Here is a 10,870-nt window from a genome sequence, read left to right on the forward strand (position 1 = left end):
CAGTCATTGTGATGGGCAAGCACACATTTCAGGCACCGACCTGGAACACACACAGTGAATGCAAATACGCTTGGCCACCTACCCTTGCAAGAAAGCATCACATCTGCTCCAGGATTACAACAAATCAGCATGGCATTAAATTTTTAGACACATGGCCAGTCTCAGCGAAGCAAATCAGGATCTGAACCAATCAAGATCCACTTCTGTCCAAAGTGAGAGGAAAAATATTTATAGGATGGGTAAATGAGCCAGTTTCTAAGGAAATGAAACCATTCTTTACCCACAAGAATGAATTAAGTTGTCAGGATGGCATCATACTCTGAAGAGCAACAGTAATCACTCCTGTACCAGGCAGAGAGCTGCTCCTAACTGAATTACACAGAGCTCATCCTGGATTCCCTAAGATGAAGATGCTCACTAGTGTGTATGGTGGCCTGGCATTGATGCTGATATCGAGAAGCTAGTCAAGCACTGTCAGCAGTGCCAACTGCAACAGACATTGCCTGCTGCAGCCCCACTACACCCTTGGGAATGACTTGGCCGACCATGGGTATGAATCCATATCGATTATTTTGGTCCATTCCTGGGCACAATATTTTTGCTTGTGATTAATGTACACTCTAAATGGATGGATATTTTTGAGGTGAAATCACCGACATCGCATGTTACCATCGAACGATTACGCCAATGTTTTTCAACTCATAGATTACCTAAAGTCGTGGTATCTGACAATAGAACTGTATTCACAAGTGCTGAGTTCCAAAACTTCACCACTCTCAATGCCATTAAACACATTAGAACTGCAGCTTACCACCCAGCATCAAACACACTGAGAGCCATCCAAACTTTCAAGTTTGACCTAAAGAAACTGTCAGGCGGAACCGTGAAGACCAAATTCTCACGATTCCTCCTTTGCTATCGGACAAGTCCACATACAACAAAGGGAGTTCCACCAGCAGAACTGCTAATGAAATGTCATCTCAGAATGAGACTGAGCCTCGTGTTTCCAAATTTGCCAGAGAGGGTAGAAGCAACCCAAAGTAATCAGAAGCTAGCCATGATTCACACAGCATAGACACTTAAAGTAAATGAATTTGTATACGTGACAAACTTTGGTAGTAGATCAAGTTGGATCCCCAGAATTATTGTCTGAGACTGGACCCCTTTCATTCCAAGTGGACATGGAGGAATGGGTCGTTTGTAAACAATTGGACTACTTGAGGAGTAGAAGGTTCTCCAGCAATCAGTGTTGCCATCAAGAAATGTTTTTGAACCTATAAGCACTGAAGTATCTGATTGATTGTTGTTGACACAACTGATGTCTCCATGGAAGCAAATAGCAATGAACTGCCTGTGCCAGAGGAGGTACCCATTATTGCAGTTTCTGTTAATGTCGATCTTGTGGAAGCATCTCAGACCACAGAATTACGCCACTCTACAAGGAACAGAAAACCCCTTAAATACTTAATTTATAATTGCCCAACTCATATATATATATAATGTTCAGTTAATATTTAGGACTGAGTGAATTAATAATTGAGGAGTGAATTAATAATTGAGGATTATATAAAGGACTTAAAGGGAGAGGGATGTGGTGAATGTCCCTTATAGGAAAACACTCCAGAGTAAGAGTCATTTGCTCGTGTGACCAATCAGGAGTCAAAGTGTGGAATCAACCATGGTGAGAGAGGTTCGTCGGCAAAGAGATATTTTGGAACTAGCTTCAACCATGCGGCTGCTGTACAATTCTTAATAAATAATTTTTGTGTCCACTAATGGAGTCTCTGAAAGTGCATCTTTACACTACCACGCTGGGGAGGTTAGGTTAACATTATCTTCTTTCAACAGACCAACAAGATCGTCACTTTTCCCAACTCTCCCAGGTTCAGAGGCATTTAACTCATTTCACACCCAGTTCAGAGACATCAAACTCCCCACTCTTTCCAATACATTCTTTACTCTTCCAACCTTACCCCTCAATTAAAACTGTTACTCTTGTTGCACTCCCAGTCAAGCTGCCACTACTGCCCATCCATGTTTAAGTTGAATCGCAACTTATACTGGCGCTCTTCTTCTCCACTCATTTCGGTGAATGCTGTACTGGCAATCTCCTCCTCACTTCAAGCCAAATCTCTACTTCCAACTTCTCCTTTCTTTCACTCCAAAGTATTGCTCCTAGCTTTTACCCCTTAAATTTTTGTCTTTATTGCCATTGATTCTCCCCTTCAGTGCTCCATTTACACTTCCCTCTTTCATTGCAATCTCTCATCCCAATTATATTCATTGCCATTTATTTCCCCTTCAATGCTATCTATAGATCCAATACTGTTTTTCCTTTATTGCCATCCACTGTCTGTTTCTCTTCAATGCTATCTATATTCCCCCTTCTTTCTTGCCTTCATGACCATTCTCTCACACACTCATTATCATCTTTTTTCCCTTCTCATACTCCCTTCATTGCTATCCAGTGCCCTTGTTTCATTTTCTTTCAGCTCTGATGCTACACGCTGTTAGGAGGTGTTTGCATTCTTGACAGAATTTCAGTTTACAAGAAGACAAATCTTATCTGCAACCAGCAAGACTCACATAGGAATGGCATGGAAGAGATGGAGGCCCAATCTGTGCTGATTGTTGTCAGCTAGTAATTACATACAGACTAGGTCCTTAAAATATTGACCAGTCAGCAAGAAATATTGATGGTTGTGATGCAGGAATCACCTCTAGGTTGAGATATGTCAATTCGAAATATCACAAATAAGAGAGAAAATAAGCAAGCCAAGAAGAGGCATTTTCCAGAATATTCTTGCCTTTATTTCTTCCATTCCTAAAGTAACTGACTCGTTCTGGAGAATAGTTCTGCAGTTACCTCACCCAACTGGCCATGTCTGAGCTCAGGTCTTGAGAACCAACACTCTATGTGAGCATTGAGTGCTTTGCAGCTAATTTTGTCCTCATCGGTCACGTACACAGTGGCTCTTAAAGTTCACTCAATCCCAATCATGAGTAGCGAATGCTAGCTGATTTTTCTCTCTCCTATTGTGAGGCCAGTTGCAGTAATTAATCCAATCAGCTCAGCGCTAATAGGCAGCAACTAGCAATATTGAGGCAGAGAACACATCACAAATCTAGTCCTTGGTATTTTACAAGCAGTCAGCACACAGAACCTACTTTGATTTCATTAAGCAATTTCAGAGATTGTTATGGGGGGGGGGGGGAGCGATTCTCCCATCCCGCTGCGCTGCTTTTGTAGTGCAGCAGGTCAGGAGACTTGAGCGGAGGCCATTTTGCAGGCTCCCCGCTGGGCGCCACAGCCTCCGCACATCTCTGGCTGCTGGATTTCTGGCGCCATCAGCTCCACACCAGAAATCGGCGCAGCTACATAATTTATTCAAATCACAATTTAAATCTATTTTACATATAATTATCGGGCCCAGAACTGAAATCTCCGGGCTCGCTAGTGGTGGCCCCAACTCGCTGGAGTGAAGGGGGGGCAATCCGAGCCCCCCAGAGGATTGGGCGCTGGGGAGGTGCCCCCTTGGCATTGCCACCTTGGCAGTGCTAGCCTGGGCTCCCTGACACTGCTTAAGGGGCAAAGTGCCAACACCAAGGGGGCACCTTGGCACTGTCCACTGGGCGTTGAGCAGTGCCAGGGGGCAGGGCCTAATGTAGGACCGGGCCTGATAGGGGTGGGGCCTCTGGAGGGGTGATCGATAGGGTGCGGGTTCCCACTGCCACTCTGCATTTGGGCTGCATCACAACCATCAATATTTCTTGCTGACAGAGGGAGGGAGGCCAGCGATTGGGGATGAGCATCGGGGGGGGAGTCAGCCAATCTTTTTTAATGTCCTAACTTTTCTCCAGGGTTGCACACAGCAGTGTCCTGGAGATTGATCTTCAATTCCTATTGACGCCAGACCAATCCTGGTGGGTTGGCAACACTGGGGAGTTTTCCAAATTTCCACAACCCCTTTCATGAAAAAATGCTTCTTGATTTCCTCCCTGGAATCACATGTAGGTCAGACCAGGTAAGGATGGCAAATTTACTTCCCTAAAAGACATAATAGTGAACCACAATTAACAACAGTTTCATGGTTATCATTGACTTTTAATTCCAGTTTTTATTAGATTCAAATTTCAAATGGGGGTATTCAAATCTAGGTCCCCAGAGCATTACACTGGGTCTCTGGAATACTAGCCCAGTGGCTATACCACTACACCAACACCTCCCCCTCTGGGATATCCAACGGTTGGGAAAGGCACTTTATAAATGCAAATTATTTTAATTTGTTGATAAACCTTAAAATTACAAGTAATTTTGGAGTTTCCATGTCGAGCCTTGAAATACTGCAGTTTATATCCTATCTAAATACAAACCTTAAGTGTCATTTACCAGCCAGTTCACAAATTATTAATAAACGTGGTGCATTTCATCAATTCTCAAATCTCACTTCTTAAATTGTCTCACATTTACATCTTAAATGTTAATATTGTAAATAAAAATACACAAGTCTTAATAAAGATATTTGCAGGTTAGTGAAATGAGAAATTAGGTGGCTAATGAAGATTGGTGTCGAGAAATATCTAGTAGTATATTTTAATGAGCAATGAAAGAAAAGGTCACATAAAACAAATGAGATTCTAGAGTTTTTGAGGAGATATGGGTTCAGCCAGAGTTGTAGTATTGCCTGAAGGTCTTGACTCTATGCACAAGAAGGATTTGATAACAAAATTCACTATATATACCAGGTTAGGAAAAAGGGAACAAGAACAAAAGAATGCTGGCAATTCCACCCCATACATCCTCATATATCATCAATGGAGATGATGGCATAATGTAATGTCACTGAAGGCCTAGGACTAATGCTTTGGGGTTATGAGTTCAAATGCTACAGCACCTGGTGGAATTTAAATTCAACCAATATATCTGGAATGTAAAGCTTGTCTTCATACAGTTACCTTATCTGGTTCATTTAATGCCGAGTTAGGGAAGGAAATTTGCTATCCTTATGTATAACCTAACATATAACTCTAGGCCCACAACAATGTGGTTGACTCTACACTAAAGCCACTCAGTTCAGGGGCAATTTCGGATGGGCAACAAATGCTGGGCCTGTCAGAGAACTTGTGTAGATTCCTTTGAAGGCCCATGGAAAGATGTCAGCAACTGCCTCGACAAAGGAAATTAGTTTCAGAGGATCCCCCCCCCCCCGGCTTGTCTTCAGCAAGCTATATTCTACAGATCATGGACACTTTTCTCCTCAAGGTACCAGATTAATTTTTCAGAACTGCCAGCAGCCAACTGATACCCTGTCCAAATGTGCAATCTGAACATTTTGCTCAGAATTATGAATATCAGGTTATTCAATTTCTGGTGGAGGAGACAGTAAGTACAGCTCCATCCTATCTTCTCACAAGTCCATGTTTGCATGTGTTCCAGCAGAAATTACTGTATAGCCATTAGAAGCCGGACTCTACTACTCTCATGAGATCAGCTAACTTGGCACAGGCCAGGTATCAAATCCAAAATCTTCTGGGTCTCTCTAGCTCAGCAATCACAAAGTGTGGTAAACTTCAGAAGCAAACAAGAGAGGAACAAGTCATAATTTGGAAACACAATTTACAAAGAGAATTCTACTGTCTACTGAAGGGAATTTCAGCAGTTAAACATTAATTTTTAATTAGTTCAGGCAAAAAAAAGGCCTACCATGAAATAAATTAAAATAATTGGCACACAACTGCAGGAAAATCCTAGCTGTTACAGATCTGTGGTGTGCTCTGTGCTGGATTCCCAGAAATCAACTAGCCCAGCTAGTGGGAGCTGGGAGCAATTTGCAGATATGCAATTGGTAATGGTTTGTAACACTCGGAGAATCAAAAGGTTCCCATTTGTGAAATTTGTCATGGATGCAGCATAAACACACTTAAGTCACAATTTAACAATACATTAATGGACAATTACTCAACAGCTTTGTCAACATACATTATAACTCTAGACAAAGATTGCCTATCCAGATTTTAAATAATAAGGCTGAGATCCATATCTTGAAAACAATCGAAGCTGGGTGGTATTTCATGATCTGTTAAGATCATAGGTTCTGAAACTGCTGAGTTCCTGCACCAGAATTGTGACAGGGTGGGACATTTGTCTGCCAAATGTCCAGGATACTGTTACAATCTAATAACCAAAGTATCGTGTAAATGGGTAGTGGCCGAGTTTGTTTGTGTACACAGTGATAGATGTTGGAAAATTCTGTAAATTGGACACACTCAAGTGACATTATGTAGTCACTGATTTCCTCACGTTGTACTTCATCAAAGTGCTTACTTTAAGGCCTCAGTCTGTTTCAAAAACCTTGGCTTTAACAAGATAGTTATTTCATAAAATAGTTGTCTGGATCTTTTAAGCATATCTATACATACTGAGCATGTACAGTCTATTAAATTTCCCAGTGCACAAATTATCTATCAGCATGACTTGAAGAGTGAAACGAGGCACAACTTCATCTTCTGGGGTTTTGGCAGTTCATGAGGATTTAAAGGAAATAGGAGATCGAATTTTCAAAGTTTTATTTCAGCATAGGTCTGCCTTTCCGAATAGTTACTATGATTGATGATGAATTGCTCAGACAGAAAATACCATTAAGCAATGCTCACTACTATGATTTCTTTATTGAAGGTTATAAAAAGAGTGATTTGTCAAGAAAGGTATTGTTTTAGTCGCAGTCCTTTTTGTTGATGTTGAAACTTAAATTAGAAAAATCTCTCATGAAACATCTTCTAGATCAAAACATGCTTTTAATACTAAATAACTTACAAACCAATATCCCAAAACTTCCTCTACAATCTGGCTGGATCCCAGAACCAGCCCCACCCCTCCGAGATATTGTTCGAATCCTTCCTTAGTTCTCCAAAACTCCTAATTCGTGTTTCCAGTACTCTGATCTCAGAACTACAACCATTGTTTTCAGATGCCAGATTCACCACAATGATCCCAGATTCACCACAATGATCCCAGATAGTCCCTTCTTCAATACTCCCAGATTGAAGGGTCCCCTCACAGTGTCTCAAAGCAATCCCATAAAATACTGCTAGACCGCAAACCTCTTTACAGATACTTTCAATTCCCAGGCACTGCTACAGGATAAAATTCTGTGTATGTGGTCTTTTCTGATTAATCCCATTAAATTGAAAGAACATTTATAAATATGCCAGTTTGTGAGGCTGCTGCTGGTTTGATTTTTCTAATAGTCATCTGGATTATACATGCTACTGTCAAAAGTCATATATTAAACCTATTGATAAGAGAATACATGCAGATGGCCCTCAAATTTCACCATGGTGGAACTCCACTGATTTATTTTTACTCCCTCTGTTTTACTAAGGCACAGGAACTAACATCTAAATATTATCACTCACTGTGTTGCCTATAAATCTGTTAGCGGATACAGTGATATCTGACAACTCTGGTCAGCAACAAGTATATTTTTACAGCCCTTTATGTCCACAGCAGAAATCCAGTTCACTTTTTCTCCATGGTCAATACTGAGTTTTGGCAAAATGTGATTACTTTTATTTCCTTTGCAGGCTTTTGCACTATGGTCACATCTTGCAGCCCCGAGACCTTTCTTAGTAGTACAGCCAACTGATTTTTTTGCAGCCAATTTCAAAGGACCTTTGCCATCAGTTATGATTTGCTCACTGACGTCCCACAGCATGACTTTTGCATCATTCCCTCCGGAAATCAGCCAGTAAGGATGGGAAAGAGAGTTCAGAAAATGAACCTGAGAAACACCCAGACTGTGACCACGGAACCCATATTCCAACTCAAACCTTGTTCCTGTCACTCTGAATAACCGTATCTTGCCATCTTCAGCTCCACAGGCAAATATATTGCCACAGTTAGCAACTGTTGTGAAGTGGGCCAGTGGTGGATTGAAAAGCTGACAACCTGCTTGCTGCTGCATTTTTTCCATCTCTTCTTGCACTATGTCCTGAAGGTTCACAGTCCAAACAGGGCGTGTTTTCTGCAAGTTCCACAGCATCACCTTCCCAGGAAATAAGAAAGCAAAGCATTTTAGAAGTGATTGGATGACAATTGGATTAAGTGTCCTTACAATTTATCAGCCAAGAGTGAACTAACTGCCAGGACATTAAGGAAAAGCACTGTGAGCACCTAGGACTTTTGAGATGACATTTACATGCACAGAAAAAGAATCGTAAGAATATGTTTTTTTGCCTCAGTTGGCCAATGCACAATAATATTGGAACTCAGATATTAGGAATATAGGTACAGGAATCTTGCCTGTCCAGATTATCTACTTTTTAAATTGTATACTCTCATGTAATGCGGGCATCACTGGCAAGGCCAGCATTTGTAGCCCATCCCTAATTGCCCTTGAGCCAAGTACCTTACTCGGCCATTGCAGAGAAGAGTTTAGATTCAACCACACTGCAGAGTCTGGAGTCATATGTAGGCCAGACTAGGGAAGGAAATTTGCCATCCTTACCTGAAGGACATTAGTTAACCAAATAGGTTTCACAATTGATGACAGTTGTCATATTATCATTACTGAAAGCTTTTAATTTTAGATTTATTTGAATTTAAATTCCACAAGCTGTCATAGTGGGATTAACCCCATGTTCCCAAAGCAATAGCCTGGGCATCTAGGATACCAGTCTAGTGACATCACCACTTAGCCACTGACTCCCCACTCAGTAGTCATTGTCACTCAGACCAGAAGTTACAAGTTGGCTCCCTGGACTATCCCGAGTTGGCTGATCTCAGTCTGAGCAGCAGTTTAGGTGCTATAACTGTCATTGAGACCCCAAACTTTATTTTATTCTTTCATGCAGCACAGGCGTCGTTGGCTGAGCCAGCATTTTTATTACCCAACCCTAAATGTCCTTGAGAAGGTGGTGGTGTGCTGCCTTCTTGAACTGTCCATATGATGTGGAGAAAGCCACAGCACTTAGGGAGGGAGCTGCAAAATTTTGACCCAGTGACAGTGAAGGAATGGTGATATATTTCCAAGTCAGGATGGTGTGTGACTTGGAGGGGAATTTGCAGGTGGCGGCGTTTGAATGCATCTGCTGCTGTTGTCCTTCTAGGTGGTAGAGGTTGTGGTTTTGGAAGGTGCTTTCAAAGGAGCTTTGGTGAGTTGCTGCAGTGGATCTTGTAGATGGTACACTGTTGCCCTTGTGTGTCAGTGGTGGAGGGAGTGGATATTGAAGGTGGTGGATGGGGTGTCAACTTTGTAATATACATGACTAAAATAGCACAGATTAAAAGAGTGGACTTGGTCAGAGTAGGAATGCATGCCTGACCCAATTCAGGGCACCCAAGTCAATAACTGACAGAAAAAGGAACTGATGCATAGAAAGAGAATAAGACTCGGTCTCTCTAGCAACACTTCTGGCTGATTTATAACTATTGCTTCATAGTAAAAGCCCAAAAAGGGCCAATTTACACATGCAAATGAATGTTTGTGTCTCACGAGTATATATTCAAATAAATAAATCTCAGCTAAAATGGTCAGATTATATAAAATGATGGATGCCTTATGTAAAGAACATATTTTCTTCCAAAATAGATTGAATGTTTTTGCCTTCAGCCCAAGCTGTCACACTAATGTTGGTGAACAATTAGTACTGGATGTTTACAAAATGAAACATCTATCTGGCTATCAAGAGTTATCTCAGGACTGAGGGTACATTGTTTTCAATCTTTGTTGTGTTGAAGGCAACTGCTTAACTGAGTGGAGGAAATAATTTCTGATCTCATGTTATATTTTGCTTGAAAAACCACATGCTAAACGTCCTTCCTGTTCCCTTTCAATCTTCAGTTATGTGACCATACAGGCAAAACTATATGTACCTGCATATCTAATCCACAGGAGAGTAAACTCTGTGGCCTTTGAGGTCGGAAGGTCACACAGGAGCAAATATTTGAATGTCTCCGTAGAGAGCGGCTGACTTTCTTGCTTGCCAAGTCTATGACTTTTATTGATCCGGAATCGTCTGCTGCAGCAAGATGGCTGCCTGTTTCATTAACAGACAAGCAGTTTATCTCATCCTCATTCACATGGAAGTACTCAGTGGGCTCCTTAAGGGCCCGAATATCTAGTACGCTGACTGCTTCGCTGTGAGATGCATACAGTATGCTGTCATAGGTTCGCGAGAATGACACACAGGTAACATCATCATCACCTCCGAGATTCAGGTGAGCAATGGCAGCACCTTGGTTATTCCAGATCGTAAGGGCTCCTTTCTCTGCCCCTGATGCCACAACACCCTCACTGTTAACATCCAGGCACAGAACTGTCGATGACTCCCCTGAAGTCCACTTTGTGGCCATAATACCTAAAAGAAAGTGCAAACTGACATGAAAATGGCCAACATTTTCCTTTCCACCTGTTGCAGTAAATATTCAGATATTGGTTGGCAGCAGGTGAGGGTCAATCTGCAACAATGCATTTCCCCCTCCCACCCACCAAAGGCCCCAACTCACCCCCCTTACCCCAACTCACCCCCCTTACCCCAACTCACCCCCCTTACCCCAACTCAACCCCCCGTACCCCAACTCAACCCCCCGTACCCCAACTTATTTCCCCTTACTCCAACTTCCCCCCCCTTACCCCAACTTCCCCCCCTTACCCCAACTTCCCCCCCTTACCCCAACTTCCCTCCCCCCCCTTACCCCAACTTCCCTCCCCCCCCTCACCCCAACTTCCCTCCCCCCCTCACCCCAACTTCCCTCCTCCCCTCACCCCAACTTCCCTCCCCCCCTCACCCCAACTTCCCTCCCCCCCCTTAGCCCAACTTCCCTCCCCCCCCTTAGCCCAACTTCCCTCCCCCCCTTACCCCAACTTCC

At 42.4% G+C, this 10,870-nt stretch overlaps 1 protein-coding gene across 2 annotated transcripts; it reads right to left on the reverse strand.

Moving 5' to 3' along the window:
• Positions 1 to 4,580: 4,580 nt before the first annotated feature.
• wdr53 (WD repeat domain 53) lies at positions 4,581 to 10,453 on the reverse strand. Of its 2 annotated transcripts, none has more exons than XM_078207315.1 (2): positions 9,875 to 10,453; positions 4,581 to 8,045 (listed from the first exon to the last, which is right to left on the reverse strand). In XM_078207315.1, the coding sequence occupies exons 1-2, from the start codon at positions 10,352 to 10,354 to the stop codon at positions 7,425 to 7,427; spliced, it is 1,101 nt and encodes a 366-aa protein (XP_078063441.1). In that variant the 5' UTR covers positions 10,355 to 10,453; the 3' UTR covers positions 4,581 to 7,424. The 2 variants fall into 2 exon arrangements, with proteins under 2 accessions (XP_078063441.1, XP_078063442.1); XM_078207316.1 differs by having other exon boundaries at positions 10,237 to 10,429.
• Positions 10,454 to 10,870: the final 417 nt, after the last annotated feature.

This window comes from Mustelus asterias, unplaced genomic scaffold (genome assembly GCF_964213995.1).
Source record: "Mustelus asterias unplaced genomic scaffold, sMusAst1.hap1.1 HAP1_SCAFFOLD_2205, whole genome shotgun sequence".
In the NCBI taxonomy this organism is placed as follows: Eukaryota; Metazoa; Chordata; class Chondrichthyes; order Carcharhiniformes; family Triakidae; genus Mustelus; species Mustelus asterias.

Excerpts from the sequence above, each read along its gene's own strand:
- wdr53 (XM_078207315.1), bottom strand. The coding sequence starts at position 10,354 with ATGGCCACAAAGTGGACTTCAGGGGAGTCATCGACAGTTCTGTGCCTG. Across the intron at positions 8,046-9,874 it reads CCTGTGGATTAGATATGCAG|GTGATGCTGTGGAACTTGCA; the intron begins GTACATATAGTT and ends TTTCCTGGGAAG.